At 40.6% G+C, this 22,384-nt stretch overlaps 1 protein-coding gene across 3 annotated transcripts in view; it reads right to left on the bottom strand.

Moving 5' to 3' along the window:
- TRIM44 (tripartite motif containing 44) overlaps window positions 1–20,863 on the bottom strand; it is a 108,936-nt gene extending 88,073 nt beyond the window's left edge. For 2 of the 3 annotated variants that reach the window (XM_029208372.1, XM_029208373.1), the window contains exons 1-2: window positions 19,796–20,727; window positions 335–412 (exon numbers count right to left, since the gene is read on the bottom strand). In XM_029208372.1, coding sequence (XP_029064205.1) covers window positions 335–412; window positions 19,796–20,467 — 750 coding nt within the window. In that variant the 5' untranslated portion in view covers window positions 20,468–20,727. Of the gene's footprint in view, window positions 1–334; window positions 413–19,795 lie in introns of all 3 variants that reach the window. The other variant, XM_029208374.1, reaches the window with a different exon arrangement.
- Between the last annotated feature and the right edge of the window lie 1,521 nt (window positions 20,864–22,384).

Here is a 22,384-nt window from a genome sequence, read left to right as displayed (position 1 = left end):
GCATTAAGCTGATGGTATCTCTGATGCCTTTGGTTGGATTTAATGGACACAGAGGCCAGTGGTCTCGGAGGCCTGGTAAAAGAAGATTAAAAATGCACTTGTCTGCAGTTCAGAGAAAACAATGAACGATTATGTGTTGTAAATCATAAAACAGAGAAGGGGAAAAATAGATGACTTATCTTCAGGCATGTCAGAACACGGCTTTTGATGGGTAGGCTTAATTAGATCTGATGCAATGTTCAGATAGATCGTCATTAACATCCCTAGAATTTAGCTCAAGGAGAATGAAATACTTGGGGTACCAATATCCAATTAATTCCAAAACAACACTTACTTTAGGGTCTGAGCTCTTGAACTTTAACCTTTCCACCAACTCTATCATAGCCGCCTTCAGTCCGCCTGAATCTTTGCTCTAGAAGAAAGAAAAGTCAGGGGTCATTAGACAGCATTTTGTTGCTCTCTCGAACACAAACAGCATTTCATGGGACAATGAAACGGAAGGCAATTTCTTCTTATCAGCCAAGAGGACTAAACGACTAAGAAAAGATGTGTTGCCCCTCTTCCTCTTCTCTATGGACAAAGAGGGTCAGGATATAAATTGCCCAGTGACCTGAGAGAACAATTGGAACGAAAATTAAATGCAATTTGTACAGGCTGACTCACTGCTTCATCTCAGGGCTCAACTGCACCAGTATTCACAGACGGCTGAGGCTTTGCAAAAGAGATTCCTATCTGGGGTGTCTATTTTATGACCAAGTGATTTTTATTTTAAACTTCTACATCACAAATACAGAAATATGCAATATTAAATAGTCTCACAAAAATAAAAACAAAGAAAATTCCCCAAGATTTAACCCTAATTGGAAATGGTATTTCAATGTATTCAGTTGAATACAGGTTTTTGAGTCAGAAATATAAGGTTTCAAATTTGGGGTCGGCATTAACGAGTTGACTAACCTCAGGCAAATACTGACTTTCTTGAAAACTTCTCCCTCTTCAATAAAATGGGGATTATAAAAAGGGTTATTTTGAAGCTTAATTGAAATGCTGTTTGTAAAGGCGTTAGCACACCATGTGGCACACAGTAAGTGCTCAATAAATGTCACCTATTATATTGTTGTTGTTATTACTGCATTATAATGATTTAGACTAGCAAAATCCAACGGAAATATAATGTAAGCCACAAATGCAAGCCACATATATAATTTTAAGTTTTTGAGTAGTCACAAAAATAAAAGGAAATTAATTTGAATACATTTTACTTAACTCAGTATATCCAAAATATTATCATTGCAACATGTAATTTCAACATGAGGTATTTTATACATTTTTTTCACACTAGGTCTTTGAAATCTAGTGTGTATTTCACACTTACAGCCCAATTCAATTTGGACTTACCACATTTCAAGGGCACCAAAGCCATCTATGGCTAGTGACTACTGTACCGGTCAGCACAGATTTAAAGCATAGACTAAAGCCACACTGCCTGGATTCAAGTCCCAAATCTACCACTAGATCTGTGTGACCTTAGGCAGGTCACTTAGCCTCTCAGCGCCTCAATTTCCTTATAATATGAAGCTAATAATAGTACCCATTTCATAGGGTTGTAGAAAGACAACATGAGCTCATATACATCAAGGTGCTTGGAACAGGGCCTGGCACATGCTAAAGACAATAGATGTATGAGACATATTTATTATTACTGTCTGTCTCCCTCACAATATTTTAAATTCCTTAAAGGTAAGAACTACACTTTTCATCTCTATCTGTGTTCAGCACCAAGAAGGTGTTCAAAAAAGTCTGCTGAACAAACGAATGAATGAATATGCAATCTTAAGATATGAATGCCCTTATAATAATACATGTGTGTAGCACAATGTAAAGTCACATGAATTAGTTTATTTTCTTATCTCAACTCCTTGGGGATAGGATAGGATAATCACTCTCATTTTACCAGTGTTGGAAAGGAGGTATGAGTAAGTAAAATGACTTGTCATTTTTATGGGTATGGGACAATAAATAAGTACAATATAAACAAGTACTACAAATGTCTGTTCTTCAAAATAGGCCTCAGAATCAGTGATAGTTTCCAAATTTGGGGGGAAAATTCCAATTCCTCCAAAACAGGACCTACTTAGTAAGACTCCATCATATAGATTAAAACAGACTAAAGCCTAAATCCTTTTTTCCCCTCTAACCTCCTTTCTCTCCCAAGTCTACACAGTAAAAGTCTGATGTAACCTAAGACCGATATCTGCTTTAGATGTGCTCTCCAAACACAGCTTAGCTGACATTCCCATCCTAACTGTGGTTCTAAATTTTAATAATTTGTATTTTTAGTTTTACTTTTAAAATGATGAAAACTTTCCAAATTTCTTCACCAATCTAAATCTTTCATCTCTGGTCTCACAGCAGACAGGTGGGAAAAGGAATCTGGAGGTCACACACCAGGGGAGTGCATGAGACCCAAAGTACCTAAAAAAGGGTTAAATTGCCAGACACAATCCTGCTTTTATGAGATGATCAGACAATAAAGACTGTCTGGTGATATCATTCCTCTAACCTGCTTCTCATTGGCTGGAATAAGCAGGTCACTTGTCCCTGGAAAACTCTTTTCCCCCACATCCCAGCCGCCAGCACCCATTTTAAGCTCTTCAGCAAGAGCCTCAGACATATTATGACTTTCCCCCTGGCTCTAGAGAACGGATAGGAATGCACCAAACTGTGTCTTAAAACATTCAGAAGAGAAACAGGATGACGAAGGAATCCCTAAGAAGCAGACAGCCTGTTTGCAGGCAGATGTGCCTTGTGTGGAGAGATAAGGGAACCCTTAGCCTTCTTTCATAAAAACAGTGTGTCAGCAGAATCCTTCCTCCTTTTTACAAAGCATCCGCAGCACTGCCTACCCAGGGGAGTGACAGAGGAGAGGCACAGAGACTCTTCCTTCAGGAAATTCACCCATACTACCTCCCCACCCCTCTCTCTTTTGAGAATATTCTCAGAGATAATTGGGGTCTATATTGAGCCAGCCTCTCAAGGGGTGGTGAAAAAAACCTTCCCCAATAGCTTTTTTAACCCCTCCCCACCAAATAAGCAGTTGGTCAGAAGGGAGAGGGTCCTCTGGGCAGACCCTCCTCTGACAGTGGCAGGGCTGGGTAAGAGTACAAATGGACAACCCTGGCCCCAAAGCCACTTCCTTTCTTTTCGCACACCCCAGTCCCTTCCTGCACCTCAACGAGCATTGTACACAGATGTTCAAGCTAATACACCCAAGCTCTGGGCACATCTCTCTCAAACAGTCGCCTTGGCCACACCTGGGTCCTAAAAATGCGCATATCAGGGGCGGGGTCTAATGGTTTGGTCCACCTTTGGGAGGATGGGCTCAGAAAGAGCCTCTGCAGGCCCTGGACGCAGGGTCAGGACATTTCATCAGGTAATTCTTGGGTCCTGGATACTTGGAGAGCGGTCTAGAAGGGGGCAGGCATGGCCAAAGGAAAGACCCTCAAAAGCATAGGGCAGGGGCACAGAGCTGTCTAGGTCTAAGGTGGTATTTGAGTATGAGTGGCCCCAAACCGTCGGGTAGTATCATGTTTTAGTTAATTGTTTGCAGAGGGCAGTCATCAGTCAAAAGGTAACTGGAATAGACAATACTTTCAGAGTTCCCTACTGTGGTGGAATGGAAGAGTTGCCTCTGAAACCTGTGTTCTAATTGAGAAGTTAGACGAATTCTAACCTTGTAGACATTTGGTTCCATAAATGGCCAGATTATGCTATGTCAGTCCCTGGGGGAAGCACTGTGAGTGAAGAAGTGAGATTCGCCTGATACCGCTCTTCCTCACCTCCATTCCACACAATGCATTCCAAGAACACAGGAGCTCAATGTGAGCCTATCTTGTTTATGTACCTCTTTCCTCCCCCAAGAAGAGTGTAGATTAAAACAAGACAAGTGCTATGTTGTGTAACACCCCTGAAAGTTTGATCCATCTATGGAGATGGGACAGGCTTCATAAAAGCCAACTCCTAGGGATGAATCATAATAAAGCCAAAGAAAGGACAAAATGCCTACATTTGAAGGTATTCTTTATTCTCCAAAGCACTTTCATATGCTCTTTCATTGGCATTTCACAATAAACCAAAAATTCTCACTTTACAGCTGGGAAAAATGGCTGGTGAAAATCAAATGAGAAACCCCCAAATCACAGAGCCCATACACTGTTTAACTAGCATTACACAGTAACACAATAACTAAAAGGTAGTGTATTCACACTGTACAATAGAGAGAAATGGTTCTGTGGAAGTCAAATGATGTCCACCAAATCACAGAGCTAGTCAGTAGCAAAACCAGGATCAAAAAGATCTAAATGAAAAAGGTTTATAACATATACAAGAGAAGAGGTTGGTATCAAGAATAATGCGAAAATACATAAGGGATTCCTATAAATAAGAAAAAGCCAAATAAGCATTAAAAAAATCCCAACAAAGGATATGAACATAACAGAAATGTGAAACGGCTAATACACATATGAAAAGATGTAAAATATGCTCCAACTTACTTGTAATTATATCATTTCTTATCCATCACATTGAAAAAAAAGTTTTGATTTGATAATACCGAGTGATGAGAGACTTTGGGCAGGCTGGGGATTTTCATATGTTGCTGATATAATATAATAAAGCTACTTTGAAATCACATGCCTAGCAAGTCCATTTTTCACTTTCTCCCTTTGAGAAGCACTAACATGGGCCAGGGAGGTATGAAAAACAATATTTATTGCAGCACTGCTTGTAACACTGAAAAACGGGAAACATCCTAAACATCCATCAATAGTGGGTGGCCAAATAAACTATGGAATTAACAAATGGGATCTGATATAGCAAATAAGAAGAATGAGACACAACGTTGAATTTTTTAAAAGTTGCAAAACAGTGCATACTGTATCATTTATTAAAAAAGCATAAAACTATTCATTTTTATGGGTGATACATATGTATGTAAAAGACTAGAAAGCAATGACTGGAGGGACTAGTAGTGGGAATAGTAGTAGGAAGAGTCTTAGACTTACATAAATTTATTCCTATTATCTAATTAAGATTTAATATACAAAAAGGAAGGGAGGGAGGAAGAGAGGACAGATCTAGGGCTTCTGCTTCGAGTGTCTCTCTCCATGAGTTTGCCTAAGTATAAATACTGGGGCACTGTTCCTTTTGCATGCAAACATGAACCAAAGGTATAAGAAAGGGTTCTCTACCTAGATTCATGTATCTATTTCCGGGAGTTTGAAATCCCCAAAGCTGTACACAAAATTTGCAATGTACATGCACTTTTCTACGAAAAGGGACTTGAGTGCTCCTCAAAGTCCCCCAAAAGTTTAACTTTCCTAGTGTAAAGGGCATTGCATAAAGAGAAAGGAGACTCGGGCTCCATTCCTACTAATTGCTATATGAGCTTGGAAAAGTCATTTTACATCTCTGAGTTTCTGTTTCTCAACCTGTAAATAAGGAAAATGGGCCAAATCAGAATCTACAGATTTGCAGGCTGCAGCCTACAAAACTTCGGTTTTGTTGTGTTTTTAGAGTGTTGTCCCACACAGCATATTAGGAATCTTAAATTCATTGTCAACATTTAAAAACCAGGAGATACAAAATAATAAAGATTTCCAGCTTCTTCTAAAAATCTGAAAGGTATGACTGTACTGGGCTCCCTCTTCCACATAGCAGCAACTGGCTGAAGCTGAGTAGCAACTACCCGCTTTAGGCAAGGCAAGCTCCCTCCAGTTTGCCATAGTTACCCTGGCTGGCTTCTCTCATTTACATTACCTTTCTGGTCCCTGTAGACACTTGAAGTTGCTACCCCTGGAAGAACTCCCTCTGAAAGTTTTCTGTCTCTAAGGGTCCTTGTGTTTGAACACCAAGGAAGTTGGCATGTCTTTCTTCAAAGGGGTTCAGAATACCTATAAACACATGTCCATCCATTCACTCCAAAACAGAGAAATAATACAGCTCATTCTAATGCAAACATTCTTTGAAAATGGGCAAGAGGCAGAAACAAAGGTGGAATATGGTAGGTAAAAGGGACATCAGAATAAGATCTTGACAACCAGTCTCTGTACTTTCATGGGAGTCAGTCTAGTCTAATGCCAATAACCAGCTGGGCACCAAAAGAGAAGTCATGTGTCAATAGAAATGTAAGTGTAAATCACTTAATATCCTAAACTGGTTCCTAAATATTGAATTCTGTATTATAAAGAATCAGAAGATGCTGAGTTAAGAAAGAATACTGGCTGCCTATTTTGGTTTTTTCCTATCCCACTAGCCTTGTGTTGCTACCATGCTTAAAAAAAAAAAAAAAAATCAATCCAACTTTCTATCATTTTCACAAAAAGGTTTTGTTTGGGAGAAACAGTGGAAAAGGACTGGGAGATAGAATATGTAAGAAGTCCTCCTAAGGAATCCAATCAGAAAGCAAAGCCCTGACAAAAGGAAATGAAACTGAATTTTAGTACGCCATAAAATTTTAGTTTCACCACGCCATGTCCAAAAATTCTTTACCATCTTCTTCACATGACTTGATTTTCCAACTCCAAATCCACTCCTATGTTAGGCAACCACCTTTACATAGTTGCTCAGATCCAAAATATTTTTGGGGCCTGAGCAAACCTACCCCCAAGTCTTTTCAGACCTAACTCTAAAACACAGGCCAAGTCCAACTACTCTTCACCATGTCCACTATTCCCTGTTTGGTCCTAATCCAAGGAGCAACACCACTCCCACTCGCCTACCCTACACTCCATTCCCCACACAGGCACCAGAGGGAAATTTTAAGAACGTGAATCAGATCACTCATTCTCCTGCTTAAACAGTCTATGGCTACTCAGAAGGAAATCCAAAATCTTTACCATGGCCTACTTGACAGTCTGACCTCGTCTACTACCCGCTACCTGGAACCCTGACTCATTATCCTCCAGCCACCTTTTTTATCCTCAGTAAGCTTGTTCCATCTCAGAGCTTCTACACTCGCTTACTTCCTCCATTCAGATCACTATGCCACCAGATCTTCCCACCACTGGCTCTAACTATACCCAGTCCTTGTCAGATCCTTAAACAGCCTCTCTCTCATTCCCCATTCCAGTCACTCTCTTTCTCCTTCCCCTAGTTTGTTATTCATGGCATTTATCATTATTCAAAATGTTATTTACTGTTTAACTTGCTTGTGTCTGTTTTGCTCTTACAACAAAAGCTCCATGAGACCAGTACTTAGAATTGTTCGCTGTTAAAATTCCCTACAGCCCCGAATACTCCACCTGACTGAGTGAATAGATCAAAGGAAAAAAACACCACGCCACTAATTTCAAACAATATAGAAAAATATCTTAACGAAACTGTACCTCAAAGAATTGTGGTAAAAATTAAATGACATAATATGTAGGAAGTTTATAGCACAGAACCTGGTACCTACTAAGTTCTCAATAAACTTTAGTTATCACTGTTGTTATTGTTATTATTAAGTGATTAACAGTCTATTGAGTGACTGACTACTAAGTATCAAGTACTGAGCTAGAGAAGTGCTGAATGGAAAAAAATGAACAAAACAATCTGAACTAATCAAAATACTCTGTAAAATATCTAGGAAGAAAAATCCAGATGGAAGGGAAAGAATAGTTTTTTTGTTTGTTTTTGTTTTGTTTGTTTGTTTGTTTTTTGTGGTACGCGGGCCTCTCACTGTTGTGGCCTCTCCCGCTGCGGAGCAACAGGCTCCGGACGCGCAGGCTCAGCGGCCATGGCTCACGGGCGCAGCCGCTCCGCGGCACATGGGATCCTCCCGGACCGGGGCACGAACCCGTGTTCCCTGCATCGGCAGGCGGACTCTCAACCACTGCGCCACCAGGGAAGCCCGGGAAAGAATAGTTTTAATAGTCTGATTAGAATATTCATAAAGTATCTACTAAATACCTTCACAGAGATAATAAACATCAGGAGATTTTGTCAGTACAACTTAGAAAGGTTAAATGTAAGTGGGAATAATTAAGAGTAGAGGCTAAATGGGATGGGTGAATGAAAATGTCCTTTGGGGTTAGACCTGGATTAAAATCCTAATCCTTCCACTTATAAACTAGGTGAACTTCCACAAAGCTCAACCTCTTTGAGTATCAGTTTTCTCATCTGTAAAATGAGAATCAGAATAACACAGGTTATTGTGGGAGTTATATTGAGATCAACTGAAATAATGAGGTGAAAAGCACCTGACCTAAAGCCACTTAATAATTATTATTATTATTCTAATCTCGGGAAAGAGCCTCAAAATTCAACAGCAGATAAGAGTTTCTAGACTCTCTTAGTTTTATAACCTCAGCTAAAGGCTAGCATTTCCATTCTTCACACACATGAAGTCAGAGTCTTTCACTCAACACAGGCTACCCTGCCAGGGTTCAGAGGCCCAAAGAACAGAGTGGAGAACAGTAGGGGTGCCTCTAACCTCTTTCCACCACGACTGCCTACTGGAAAGAAAACAGAGGCTATTTTCTAACTAGAAAATAAAGGGTGTACTGCCCCTGCCTCCTCTCCACTTCTATAAAAATTTCCTACAGTTCAGAATGTAAAACAGAATTTAAAGAGGACAACCAGCAAGACTTGTGAACCTAAAATTAGACATACCAGCTGTGTTTTGGTTAGCTAGTGCACATGGCACCAGCAGGACACTGAAATATACAGGAGCCTCTTCTCTGAAGACAAGTTTTTCACCAGCCTATCTACCCACCAGCATAGAGCAGGCAGAAGGAACAGAAGGAGAGGGGGCTGAACAGCATATTCACCAAAAGAAACTTGGTGTCCGAACTTCTACTTCTGCCAGACTACCTGGTCTGGAATTGCATGCAGAATAGAACCTTAGTTGACTCTGTAAGGATAATAAGAGTAAGAGTCACTAATTGCTGAGGGATTATTATACTCCAGGCACTGTGCTAAGCTCTTTACATGTATCATCTTGTTTGTTCTTCACTACAACCCAAAAAGGAGAAATAATTATTATGCCCATGTTACAGATGAGGAAACCAAGATTCAGAGAGACTGAGTGAATTCTCCAACATGACACAGGTAATAAGTAGCAGAGCCAGGATTCAAACCCATAGACTGCAAAGCCAATTAAGGCAAGACTGCTTGGTCTTTCATATTCATTCTCCCATTCTTCCTTAGTAAGAGACTCCAGTTTTAGCTGGACACACCATGGCCTGAAGAAAAGACTGTTTCCCATCCTCCCTTGCAACTAGATAAGGCCATGGGACTGAACTCCAGCCAATGAAACATAAGCAGCAATGCGCGCAACTTCTGGAGGGTTCTCTTAAAATAAAGGGGTGTTCCCATCTTCACTTTCCCGTGCCTGCTCTCCTGGAACTCAGATGTACTGGCTGGACCTCCAGGAGTCATCTTGGTCCATGACAAGGACCATACCCTAAGGATAGCACAGCAGAGGTAGAAAGAGCCCAGATTCCTAATAACTGCATGGTTCCTCTATACCAGCTTTGGACTGCCTACATCCTTCTATACAAGAGAAAATAAAACATCCTCCTTGTTTGAGCTGCTGTTATTTTGGATTTTTCCAAATTATTTCAGATGCAGTTAAACTTAATGTAAACACTGATATAGTAAATCACTATGCAACACTCTCTTTCAGTTCTTCATTGATGCCCTGTGACTATGTGAGATTATTATACTTCATATCATATATTTACCAAATATTTCATGTATATCTACTCTCCAACAGGCACTGTGCTAGGTGCTGGGAACACAAAGATGTGTAACATACAGTCCTAACCCTAGAAGAAGAGTTTATGACCCACGCAAGACAGAGACATGGTGGGAAGAAATAATATTGATGTAGTATACTGTATTTAATGCTATAATAGTACAGGCTGTTGCTATGGGAACACAGAGGACAGCTGCCTAACACTCTAGTAAAATTCTATCCATCTTTGAAGGTCCACCTCAAATACCACTTCCTCTAAGAAATCTTTCCTGATTCCATGTCTCCAGCTGAAAATAACTTCTCTTTTCTCTGAGTCCCCATGACATACTATTTGTACCTCTCTTCTAGTATTTATACGCAAATAAGCATGTGAAAAGACTGTAAGCTTCCTGATGTCAGGCATCTTTCTTTATCAATATCCGTCATGTAGCACACCTTAAGTGCTCAAAAATTATTCACATAAATAAAATTAACTTAAAAACACCAGTTTTTGACAAAAAAGCTAACTATATGCTACAGTTTGGATATAGTATAATGCTTTCTCTAATATCCTGTTGAAGTTAAAAGCAGATTGCTCTGCTACCCGATCAAAAACTACCTAAATACATTTGAAGTGAGCTTAATTTATAATTAAGTGTTTGACAAGAATAATTTAGCACACCACAATGTACATCAGTCATTGCCTATATGGTTACTTGCCATAAATTATAGACTGAGCACTTAGAGTATCTGGAAGATTTTGCTTGGTTGGTTTCATTTTTTTTCCATTCTTGATTCTTTTTTTTTTTTCTTTGCGATACGCGGGCCTCTCACTGTTGTGGCCTCTCCCGTTGCAGAGCACAGGCTCCGGACGCGCAGGCTCAGCGGCCATGGCTCACGGGCCCAGCCGCTCCGCGGCATGTGGGATCTTCCTGGACCGGGGGGCGAACCCGTGTCCCCTGCATCGGCAGGCGGACTCCCAACCACTGCGCGAACAGGGAATCCCCTTGATTCATTTTTGACATCGGAAAAGGGCATCAATATTGATTTTTTTATCCCCCAATGTCATGTTGGCTTGTTCCCTATCATAGTCGCACACACACCCACAAACAAGATTCTCATCTCTGCCCCACATATCCGCACTGAAGTTTTTGTTTTACCCCTTCTTGGTCTGTACTCTGTCTTCTCTTCTGAGAGGTCCATTAGTCTCTGTGCTCCTTCCTGCTGCACAACAGATTTACTCCCTGGCTCTGGATATTAAACCCACAACAGGAACAGGAGCGTGAAACTGAGCTAGTTATCCCAGATTGAACTGTAACTTCAAGCAGAAGACACACTGAGCACTGACATTGACAGATCTCTGGCTTCTCAGTTTGGGTCCGATGCAAGGGAAGAGAAAAGGTGGGTGTTATCAGTGGACAGCAGGGCAACCTCCATGTTGTGGGCTGTGGTCAAGAAAAGGTGGTGCCACAGGCACATAGTCCTTTATCCCCAGAGGGGCTTAAGAATAATACACCTACTGCATCAGCAACCTTACCCTGAAAAGCAGTCATCTAATAGTACAATATGCCTATTAACCTATTAATCTATTCTGATTGAAAGGTCGGGGAAGAGAAAAAAGAGGGCACTGGATTCTTGGGAGAGAGCAGGGAAAGTATGGACCTTTTCCCTCAACAATCCTCTTGACAGTGTGTACCCTTAATTCTGTGGTCTTCCTCCTAAAAACAGTAACTCCAGTCTAACCATAACATGAAAAGAAGACAAATCCCAACAGAAAGACATTCTGTAAAATACCTGATCATCTCCAAAGGTTTTGATTTAAGGCTGGGGTGAGGCCAATCACAGGTATTTTCTAAAGAATCTCCCTCCACAGGTGATTCCAAAATGTGGCAACAAGGTGAGAAACACACTGTTTACCTGTTTAACCTACTGTTTAACCTACCTGCCACTCCTCTTTCATTCCAATATACTCCAGAGTGACCTTTCTGCTGTCCCTCCAACACCCCAAGTTCACCTCTACCTTAGAGCCTTTGCATTCACCATTCTTTCCGCCTTAACCACTCTTCTCCCAATCTTTTTCTTAATTCTTAGATTATAAACTGTAATTTTAATAACAAAGATTGTGGGAAGAGTCCACGTCCCTAACTGAACACAATTAGATGACTCTTCCCCTCCACTTAACCCTGCAGAAGCCCTCTAGGCTCTCTTTAATGAAGTTCCATCACCATGAATGTTGAATCCCCTGAAAAACTGAGCTATTGTCAAAGAGATCCCCATAAGCTCATATTCCCTCCACAGAGTAGTATTTTCACCTGTGTTAACAGCACATGACAATTGCCAGAACTATACTACTCCTCTCACTTCAAGAGCCATCTAATTCCTTTTTGAAGAGTCCTATGAACCAAACCGATCATCTCTGCTATGAATCACTGGACTTCGTGCAAAAAGCACTGAGTGGTAACACAATAGGAGGTTTTCTCTAGATCTCTGCAAGATCTCATAATTCAAGTCTCTGCCTTAATGTCACATGCTCAGAGACGCCTTCCATGACTACCTGGTCAAAAAGTAACTCCCTCCTGCCCTCCTGCCACATCACTCACTCTTTCGTTGCTATGACTTATTGTTTTCATAGTACACACTACCACCCAAAATTACTCTACCTTATCTCTCTCCCCAGCTAAAGGGTAAACTCCATAAAAGCTAGGGCCCTGTCTGTCCTCTTCACTGCATATGTCCCAGACTTATTACAGGTAAAAAAATTACATTATGAAGAGTAGACTGAGATGGAGAATCCCAGAACGGGAGGCCTCACTTTAACTTTCCATCAACCATTTGTGGCAGCTTCAATCATTCCCTTTACCTTAGTCTTAGCTTTTGTCTTATTCTATACAAATAAATAAGACACAGACTGAACCACTGTGTAGACAGCGCTTCATGGTTTTATTAGAAGGTACTCCAAATCCTTTCAGTCAAGAATAAAAACATAAATAGGGACATTACAGCAGACATTCAACCTTCTGCCTCCCTGCCAGAGCTGCTTATGAGCTGAGCACAGAGCCAGAGCCGCCGGCCATTACAAGACATAGCAGCGGCATACCCCCATCTCCAGCCCCTCCAGAGTCACAGCTGTCCGGAGAATATGCCTGTACCCTCCCGACCGCCCTGCCACTAGAGCCCCCTCATTGGGGCGCCCCTGCAGTTGTTCTGTCACTTAACCAAACATTCTTCTTTCCAAATACCCATCTTAAAGACACGCTCAAGGGCAAAGGGAGTGGTTTCAAAACTTTTGAATCTGTCCATAACAAAGCCATGTTAAGAACTCCATAGATGCTTATAAGTACTTGCAGAACTCTGCCAATCATTTCTCCCTTTGCCATTTTATAAGACTCCACCTTTTCTTCAGGTGATCTTAGAGTGAACGAGACAAGTGTTTTTCAAACTACAGGACATGACCCATTAGGGTGCAATGAAATCAATTTTTTGGGAGAATCCAGAAATTTTTTTGAACAGAATAGAATACAGACAGAACACATCATATGCAATAAGGTTAACAGTGCTCCATTTGAGTTAAAGTATGTGTGTGTGCGTGTGTGTATGTAAACTGGACCACAATGTAAACTATATTTACATATAGGGGTTATTTGAACATAATCCCTACTGTAGGTTATGTTCAAAATGATTTTTTAAATTACTGGTCTAGAGTTCTGAATACATGTAATTGCACTTATATTGTTCAACAAAATGATTCATTAAATATAGCTATGAATGCAAATTCCCTTGACAACTTAAGAATTTTCATATGAAAATATCCATGAACCAGATCAAGCTCCTTTGTCAGACCCAATGACCCATCCTCAGAACCACAAATTACGGTCACAATAAGAGAAACCTGCATATCTGAGAGTTTATGAACCAGATGTGAGGTCATAATATGGGCTGTGTAATTATATTCCTACGATAAAACTGGAGCACAGGCTCAATTCAAATCTGGACCCACAGGATCCTTTGGAGACCAAATGCTCTGGAGCCACACTGGAAATACAGCACAAGAGGAAAGGTAGGACTTTAAAAGTCACTTCAGTGATTAGGGTTAAACTTATCCCTTCAAGGTGTTCACCTTAGTCCTTGAGGCATTAGCCTCCACGTTGCCTCTGCTCGGATCCCTTCTGGCTGTACAGTTACCCCGGTTTTCTGTCCATTCTGGCCCGCTCTGAAGTTTGCTTTACTCTAGCCCTCGCCAACAATTTGGCCTTCTACCACCAATATTAGCCACTCACAGCCCAGTTTGGCACTGAGATATCAAAACATATGTTGTTCAAATCCCTCTAAACTTGTGCATTTAACTAGACTCCTCCTATTAATAATAATAAAAACAACAGCTAACATTTAAAGAGCACTTACAATGTGTTAAGCATTGTTAAAGTGTTATCACAAACTAAGTTATTTTATTCTCACAAAAACACTACTTGATTTCTTAACTTTATACCCATTTTAGAGATACAGAAACAAGGCCAAACTGTTAAATAACTTGTCCAAGGTCAAAAAGCAAGCGGCAGAGCTAGGATACTTCCTGTTCCTCTCTAATCCCACACTGTGTTTTATTTTTTCTTTATTAACAGTTATTACATGTTTATTTGAGCATTTGTTGTTCTCTATTTCCTTCCAACACAATGTATACTCCAGTAGAAGCAGGGACTTCTTCCATTTTGCTATATTCTCAATGCTTAGAAAGCACCTGCCCTTGGCCAATGCTCAATAAATACTTGGTGAATGAATGAATGAATGCAGTATAACAAAGATCCTTTTCTCTCACCATCATCATGCCAAGCCACTTTTAATATTCCAAGAGACCTACTTTCTTGTCAATAAGTAAATGTACACTGCCCTCAAAATATATGAAACCAGAGGTGAAATGAACTAATTAAAGCTACAAACAAGCTCTAAACAAGTTCAAATTTTTATTGAATAAAAATGATCAGCCCTTCATCCTAGCTGCCTAACAGAGCAAATGGTATGCCCTTTCTGAGGGGGGAAAATATGACTCTACTGTCTACAGTTCTTTTAAACACAATGTCTGGTATTGAATGAAAAATTATGCGATGAGAATAATCATGAAAATGTGGCATATAATCAAGAATCAGATCCCAAAAGATAAAGAGAAATGGATCTTTAAAAAAAAATAACCAAACAGGCATTCTAGAGCTGCAAAACACAATATCATAAATTAAGAATTTAATGACTGACACTCACTAGAGTATTTGCAGCTAAAATGAATAAATAAATAGGCACACCTATGGAGTGATTTCCAAGACATACTGATAAGTGAAAAAAGCAAAACATAAAAGAGAATTTATATTGCCCCAAAACCCACAATTCCAGTTTCACCATGAGAAAAACATCAGACTAATCCAAACTGAGAGACAGTCTACCAAATACCTGACTGGCACTCCTCAAAACTATCATGATCATTGAAAACAAGAAAATGTAATATGGCCAGAGGACCCTGGTACAGAAATCATTAGAGGAAAAACTGGTGAACGTCTAATAAGGTCTATAGTTAAGTAATACTGTTCCAGTGTTAACATAAGCAGAGTACAGGAAACAGCTCTATTGATCTGAGTACATTTACCAATCACAAGAAACTGGGATGTGCATTTGATTATAGGCAGCAAGTGAGGTGGGCAGGGGGAAGATAAAAGAAAGCAAAGCCTACAGCATGCTCAGAGTGGGACATTTAAAGGAGACCCTTTCCATACAGACTTTTGACCCTCCTACCCCTGCCAAAGAGTAAAATTCTAGAGTAAAGACAAACTAAAGTTGCCGCTATCTCACCCTCCAAAGAGGATTGTGGGGAGCCATGCCTTGGAGCCGAACAAAACGGGGCGGGGGGTGGGGATGGGGTGCAGGACAGGATGAAAGAAATTCTTTAAGAGGCTGTAAATTTGGGCAGGCACCTCCTGAAAATCTGTTCCAAGAAATCTCTCATGCAATTAATTTAGTTTAAGGGGGTCCTAAACAAGCTGTACACTTAGGCCTTATCAGAAGCAAACTCAAATCCTCTTTCGAAGACTACAGCTTCAGGCCAAGGCTTGGGAAATCCCCACAAATAATTTTTCAAAGGCAATGAAAAGCTACTCGAACATAACAAGCACAAAAGGAAAGAAGGAAACCTAAAAAACACCACAAAAACAATAGCTAGCAGAGAAAGGTCTATAAAGTCCTCAAATACTGGAATTATCAATGACAGATTATAAATCAACATGCTTACTGTTCTTAAAGGAATAAAGAGGATAGCTACACCATGAAAAAAGATAACAAGAGGATATGATTCACAAATCTATACTAGTACATTTGAAAATTTAGACAAAATGGACAAACTTCTAGGAAAATGTAACTTATCAAAATTGACTTAAAGAAAAATACATAACCTGGACAGACCTATAACCACCAAATAAATTGAATCCACAGTCAATGGATTGGATACAAAACAAATGTATCCAATGTTGGATACAAAACAACAAAATTAATTCTCTCTCTCTCTTTTCAGATCCAGATGGCTTCCATGGTCAGTTCTACCAATCATTCTAGGAAGAAATATTCCAATCTTATATAATACACTTCCAGAGCATTAAAAGAGGGAGAAAATACATGAGAAGCAACACTTCCTGACTCATACTATGAAGCCAACATAACCTTGATAGCAAAATCTCATGAGGACGCTACAAGAGAGGAAATTTACAAGTTAACTTCTCCCATAAATATGAATGAAAAAATCCTACATAAATTATTAATAAACTAAATTCAAAAACATAAGGATACTTCATCACAACCAAGTTGAGTTTCTCCCAGAAATGCCAGGTTGTTTTAACTGTAAAATATACTAATGAAGGGATGGAAATAAGACCATATATATGTACACACCTGTATCTGAAAAAACAAACACTTGAACGATAAGCAAAAAACTAATAAAAGTGGTTACCAAAGGTGAAAAAGAGGCTTTCGAAACATGTGAACATAATACTGATTTTTAAATTTAATTTAATAAGTATATCAATTAATGTAATTCATCACATTAATAAAAGAGTAAAATCACACGAACATGCAACAGATGCAGAAAAAGCATTTGATAAAATTCAATATTAAGAAAAACTCTTAACAAACTGGGACTAGAAGGGAACTTTCTTAATCTAATTAAATATATCTGTGGGAAAAAAACCCACTAGCACACTTGTGAAATGTTATGAATTATCCCTCAATTAAGAACAAGGCACAAATATTCACTATCCCTTCTATTCAACATTATACTGGAGGTCCTATCCAAAGCATTAAGGCAAGGGGAAAAAAAAAAAAAAAACCAAACAGGCATAAGGACTGAAAAGATACAAAAGCTTTCCCTCTTGCAAATAATATGATCATGTGTGTAGAATAAATTTACAGATTATTAGAATATGTAAGACAGTTTAATATGAAAATCAATATATGAAAGTTAATCATATTCCTATATACAATTAGAAAACAAAAATTAAAAACATTTTTTACAATACTATAAAACTGTAAGTATCCAGGAATAAATTTCAGAATGATGTCCAAGATCTTTCAGAAAAAAAAAAATTACAAAACTTTATTGTGAGGCAATACAAAAGACCTAAATAAATGGATCAGAAGACTTCATTTTGTAATGGTATTAATTCTCCATATATTGGTTTATAATTTCAATACAATACAATACAAAAAAAAAAAAAAGTCCTGCAGGTTTGTTTTTTTTCTTAATACAGAACTTCATGGTATGATTCTAGGAAATGTAAAAGGCCAAGGCTGGCTGAGACACTCTTCTAGAAGAACAGAGTGGATAGACTTGCTCTACCAGATATTAAGACATGTTACAAACCTATGGTAACTGAGAAAACATGTAGCTCATACAGGAATATACTAACAGATCAATGGTATAAAATACAAGAGCCAAGAAACACATCATACACATATGGGCACTTGATATATGACTGGTGACACAGCAGATCAGTACAGAAAGGATAGGCTTTTCAATAAATGCTGCTAGAGCAACTGGCTATCTGTACAGGGTAAAAAATGAAACTAAGCCCCTACCTCCACTACCCAAAAATCAATACTAAGTGGAACGAGACACAAAAAGCACTAATAATAAAGAATGTTATTGATAAATTCTACTACATTAAAATGAAAAACTTCTCTGTTCAAGGTACAATTTTTTAAAAAAGAAAAAAGAGAGTAGAAGATATTTGTAACCCATATCAACCACAGTCAAAAATATAAATATAAAAACTCCTGTAAATTAATGAGAAAAAGACAACCCAAATGAAACATGAGCAAAAGACCTGAATGAGTACTTAACAAAAGAAGAAATACAAAAGATACTCAAAGTCATCAGCGACCAGAGGAATGCAAATTTAAACCACAAGAAGATACCATTACATATCCATATGACTGACAAAAACTAAAAATTCTGTAATAACAAGTGTTGGTGAAAATACTGAGCAAAAGGAACTCTCTTACACTTTTCATGGCAATGCAAATTGGTACAACCACTTTGGAAAATAGTTGACAACATCTAATATTATTGAAGATATGCACAGTGTGTGACCCAACAATCACACTCCTAGGTTTATATTCCATTTAAATGTATGTAGATGTGCAGCAGGAGACATGAACAAGAATGTTTATAGCAACACTGTCTATAATAACTAGAAGTTCCAGAATCTGGAAATCAAATGTTCACCCTTGACAGAATAGCTAACTTGTGGCATATTTATAAAATGGAATTCTATACAACAATGAATATGGACAAACCACAGCCACTCACTGGAAGAATCTCACAAACACAATGTTGAAAAAATAAAGCAAAACCCAAAAGAATGCATGATAACAATACAATATCAATCGTGTCAAGTTCAAATAAGTTTAGAAATACATAAATATGTGGTAAAAGTATAAAGATAAGCAAGGATATTATCACCACAAAAGTCAGGATAATGGTGACCTATGGAGAAGGGAGATGGTTATAACTAGAAAATTATAAAAAGGGCATGGGGCTTCAATATTGCTCCTAATATTCTATTTCTTAATCAGGGTGGAGGTTACATTAGTATTTGCTTTATAGTTATTTGTTAGACTGTGCCTATGTTTTTATACACTTTGAGTGTGTATTTTACAATAAAAAAGGGAAAATCTTAATATAGGGGATTTTCATTATCAAAATATTTGTTATCCCAGTGCCAGCCAACTGCAAGGTTGCTTCAGGAAACAAAAGATGTCATGATGACAACAATAACTAATGAACTGATCACTCAAACTTTCCTGCCTGGTTAACTCCAGCTGTCTCTCTCACTGATTGTAAATATCCACAATATAAATAAAAAGCAAATTATTTGCAAATTCATTCATTCAACAAATATTTATTAATATTTGTAAGATTTCCATACACTGTTCTAGCGGACCAGCAAGGTTCAAGATAAAGGCCCTGCCCTCCTACAAAAAAAGGAGGACCAGGGAACACCCACTCCCATCCCAATTTCACCTCCACCTTCTCACCCTCCTTTCCAAACAACTACCAAACATGAAGAACCTAAAAGGAACTCAGGGGCACACATGAAATTATCATCAAAACCACAACCTTAGGGAGTCTTTTCACTATAGAGGAACCATCTGCTTGGATTCATCTGGTGAAACCATGGTTTACCAATTCCTGGTCAAGAGCCTTAACCAGTCTCAACAATGAAGATGTTGTGGGAATAGGCTTAAGTGGAGTCAAAATCCCAAGGAATGCTTTACCTGGGATACGGAGACCAGAAGCTTATAATTTTCCAGAAATTGTAAACTAGATTTTGCGTGTACATTTATTTTTCTAGGGTCAGAGTCCAGAACTTTCATCTTACTCTCAAAGGACGTCAATCAAAAAGGGTCAATAATCACTGCTCCCAACAAGATGAACAGACCAGCTTTTTAGGGACATGGTGAAAGTTAATGTGGCCACAGGGAGGCCCCCTGAGTTGAAACCCAGGTGTCCTGACCTCCTGGCCTATGCTCTGAATGACCAATACTTACTCTTAGTTCTTCGAAGGCTTCGTCTAGGGTGGAGAGCTGGTGGCCCTGATGTGCCCCAATGACTGGGCACAGGACACAGATGAGCTGCTTATCTTCCTGGCAATAGGTACTCAAATCGAGCCCATGGTCCGGACACTTCCTCTTGGCCACTCTCTCCGCTTCCATTTCTATTTCTGGGTCAAATTCGCTTTCTGCCTCAGTTTCTCCCTCCGCTTCCGATTCTCCTTCCTCCTGGTTGTCTTCCTCTGCTTCGCTTTCTTGCTCATCCTCCATTTCTTCCTCACTGTCTTCCTCACTGTCTTCCTCACTCTCGTCTTCGCTCTCCTCCTCCGTCTGACTCTCTTCTTCAGACTCACAGTCTTCCTCGGACTCGCTCTCTTCCCCCGCCTCGCTTTCTAGGGCCTTCTCGTTCTCTACCTGGGCCTCGACTTCTTCCTCTCCCGCCCCATCACCCCGGGCTCCCGGGGTCCAGGCCTGGGCGGCTCTGTGGACGTACTCGGCCAGGTGGTGCCGGGGGAACTTCTGCCCGTGCGCCTCCGCGTGGCGGCGGCAGTAGCAAAAGCCGCATTCCTGGCACACTTCCTCGGCTCCCGGAGCCTCGTCTGGCTCGCATTCATCACACGTGCCGTCGTGCGGCAGCTCCTCGAAGGCCGCGCCCCCTCCGGAAGCCATGTGGGAGCTGTGCCGCGGCCCGAGTCTCCGGGCTTCAGAGCTCGCTGCCTGGCCTCGGCGCGGCCTCCTCGCGTCCTCCTCTCCACCTGGGGCCCGTCCCGCAGACTGGCCGCGCCGTGTCCCGCAGCCTTGGCGCCGCGTCCCGCAGCCTTGGCGCCGCTGCCGCCTGTTCCCAGCTGCCCGCACCCAGCCCAGGAGCACTGGGCCTCGCCGCCGGCTCGGCAGCCTGCCGGCCGCTGCGCTTCCTCCGGCGTTCTGGGCACTTCCGGCGCAGCCGCCCAGCGGCCCCGTCGGCCCCTGCGCCGCGCCGCCCGCTCGGCCCCCCGCTGCCCCGGCGAGATCGCGGTGCCGCCGGCCCCCGCGCCGCCCCGGTTCCACTTTCCCTGTCCCCGTCAGGCGGCCTGCTTTCACTTCCTGAGTCATTTAAAGTGGCAATGGCCCTTTTCTGCGTTTCCCGCAGGGGTTCAGCATCCCCGAAGGAGGGAGAGGATGGATGAGGTCTCTGATTCACTCCAGCTCACTCTGGAGGCGGGAATTGGGCCCCTCCTCCTCCACTTCCTCCCTGGAGGTGCCAACCTGACTTTTCAAGGCCACTAGGCAGGTGTACGGGTGCATTTCAGCCTCCCTCCTTCCAATTTGTTGCTGCCCGTCCCAGTCCCCTCTGCTGCCTGTTCTGCAAGATGCCAGGACGGAGTGTTGTTTACCAGACTGAACCTGACCCCTTGGGATTTTCAGGGGGAAGGGTTGTGTTTGCTCTCCCAGGCTCAGGGAATCAGAGTCAGGTTGAGCAAACAGACGTTTTCTATCTAAAGCGATTCTATGCTTTGCCTATTTGCAAAGTCTATTTGCATTCCTGCTCTCCTAGGGGCTCAGAACCTCTAGGATGGTAACCTCTGCGCCTTTTTTTGAGAGCTTGCCTTGGGTTTGGCTGAGATGTCAGGGGAGGTAGGTAGGGAGAGACAGTATTTGTGGAGTGAGAGTTCCAGCGTGCAGACCTCATCCTTTATGTAAGGAGCCCATCTAGATTCAGATTGGATTCCAAGAGAAAGGAAAGGGACTGTTATTTATTAACCAATACTGAAGTGCCAAGAATCGGGCTAGATCTTGTTGTGGCTCCCAAGTTTGGAAGAGCCACTGCCCAAGGACCCTCAAATCCTGGTACTACAACTTATTGGCTTTGCAACCATGAAGAAGCTAACTGATCGTTCTGTTTTCCACTTTATATATATAAAGTACATATATATGTAAAGTGGAAATAATGGTAATACGTACCTCATGGGGCCATTTTGTGAATGAAATGTAAAGGTGCCTGCCTTGTAGATATTCACTACATTTTAACTATTATTGGCATGAATTATATTTAGTGCACATAATGACCCTTTGAAGGAGGTTTTAAACATTTTTGACACGTTTCGGCTGGCTGCTGGTGTAAGCAACTCCTCACCTCTACCCCATGTATATGTCTCACCGCTCATTGAAGAGCTTTCGATTTGTACTTGGGAGAGGAAATGAACATTTTGATCTAGTCCAGAGAGAGGCGGAGATGTGGTTGAGAAGAAGGAAAGGGGATGGAATGGTGTGTTTTTCGCTGAGTCCCTTAGATACTTCTGATCTAGGATTTCCAGATGATCTTCACAAAAATGCCAGGGGATGGAGTGGGGTAAAAATCATTTAAAATAATTTTTAATATAGCCACATATAATGTATGCTTAATTTCTGTGCAGCTTTTGTCAGAGATTTTATTTTGAAAAAAATATTTTGTTTTATTAACCTCAGGACAGCTCTATAGAATGTGGGGGGAAAGGTCCAAAGGTTTGTTTTGTTCTCGTTTCGTCCACATTTCTATTTTTCTCCAATTCATTTCTCCAGAAATTGTCTTTTTGTTGTCATTATTGTTATTGTTTGTCCTTAATTTTA

This window comes from Monodon monoceros, unplaced genomic scaffold (assembly GCF_005190385.1).
Source record: "Monodon monoceros isolate NGI ecotype Baffin Bay Population unplaced genomic scaffold, NGI_Narwhal_1 Super_Scaffold_7, whole genome shotgun sequence".
In the NCBI taxonomy this organism is placed as follows: Eukaryota; Metazoa; Chordata; class Mammalia; order Artiodactyla; family Monodontidae; genus Monodon; species Monodon monoceros.
Note: the sequence above shows the minus strand (reverse complement) of the source record. Positions and strands in the feature narration are given on the sequence as shown.